The 1,398-nt window shown below is 42.9% G+C and overlaps 1 protein-coding gene across 1 annotated transcript in view; it reads right to left on the bottom strand.

Moving 5' to 3' along the window:
- Nucleotides 1–1,398, bottom strand: part of cxxc1b (CXXC finger protein 1b) — a 10,268-nt gene that overhangs the window by 4,814 nt on the left and 4,056 nt on the right. Inside the window, exon 9 of the mRNA XM_010771436.1 lies at nucleotides 132–339. Within this exon, the coding sequence (XP_010769738.1) occupies nucleotides 132–339 (208 nt within the window). The remainder of the gene's footprint in view (nucleotides 1–131; nucleotides 340–1,398) is intronic.

Here is a 1,398-nt window from a genome sequence, read left to right on the forward strand (position 1 = left end):
CATACATATTTTAATATATAATTGTTGTTTTGTTATTCAGGATTGTGGGAAACGGTATTTCGATCTCTCTGTCTGTACACACAAACTGAAAGATTGACAATAAAGTTGACTTTGAGCCCCCCCCCCCTCACCTCCTCGTCCTGCTGGGCCGCCTGCTGCTTGGCCTTGACGATGATGCCTTCCAGTTCGTGGAAGCGCCGCTCCATCTCTGTGAGGCGCAGCCGGGCGTTCTGCTGGTCGCGGCGGATTCGCTCCAGCTGCTTCTTGCCGTGCTCCTCGGCGATGCAGGGGCTCTGCTGCCACTGCTGGATGCGCTGAGGCAGGATCTCATAGATCCGGCTGTGGGGCAAAATGAACGATTCTTAGAAATGCCACAAAAAAAAGCAACATTATCAAGATGTCTCCCTGGTCCTAATTAGGTTGTCTGGGATAAATAGTGAAGCGTCTTATGGACAGGGACACTACATCAAACACAATGGTGACAAAGACAAAAAAAGACTAAATGAGGGACTCGAAGGCAGCGATGAATTTACCAGCATTTTACTTTTCGAGCACTAGGTGGAGCTATAGTACTATCAGGGAATCACAAACAGCTTTTGGCCATTTGGTTTCTAAATTAAAAGATCATTTTTACTGGTAAATACTCTTAGAATAGAATACACTTCTACCTAAGATAAATGGGCTTTTCTTTGTTCTAAGCAGGCAGGGAGAGGTGGGAGCGGATCACTTAAGAAAAAGCTGAAGAAGTTGTGGTGAATTTCCATTATCAGGAACATTTGGAACATCTTCAGGAGTGACTCAAAAAAGCCTTCTAGCTTTCTATCATGGTATGGAACTATTTTTTCATTTTTAAATACAGAAATGATCTGATTTACAAAATCATACAATGTTGCTATTTTATTTGTAAGTAGTGGGGGCTCTAATAGAAGTGTGTTTACTCCAAAAAGACATGTCACATCTGAGATGAAATCTAAATATTGGTTTCTTAAAGGTGGGGTAGGTAATTCACTTCAGAAACACTTTTTGTTATATTCCATGGAATGCTCTTAACATCCCGATAGCAATGAATAAATCAAATGCTTTGACGATAAATATCATAACAAAAATGTCATCAGTGGAAGCCGTGGCGCTGTAAAAAGCACAACCAATCATCTGAGCCGGCCCGGCTAAAATAACTGGATGGCCTACCTGCCTGTCAGCCTTCCATCTGTGCTCAAACTTATCTTGTGCCCTCATTGGTCATGTGCGTGTTCGTGTGTGTTGGAGGAGGGGCTCTGTAAGGAAGTCTGAAGGAAGGGGCACGATTTTTTTTCGGCTGGGTACTTTCAAATTCTAGTACTCAAGCTCGGTTTCACCATTCTTAGGCTTACCCCTACTTGTAAAGGAAGAATCCAAGAA

The sequence above is a fragment of the Notothenia coriiceps genome, unplaced genomic scaffold (genome assembly GCF_000735185.1).
Source record: "Notothenia coriiceps isolate Sejong01 unplaced genomic scaffold, NC01 NC01_scaffold00009998, whole genome shotgun sequence".
NCBI classification, from domain to species: Eukaryota; Metazoa; Chordata; class Actinopteri; order Perciformes; family Nototheniidae; genus Notothenia; species Notothenia coriiceps.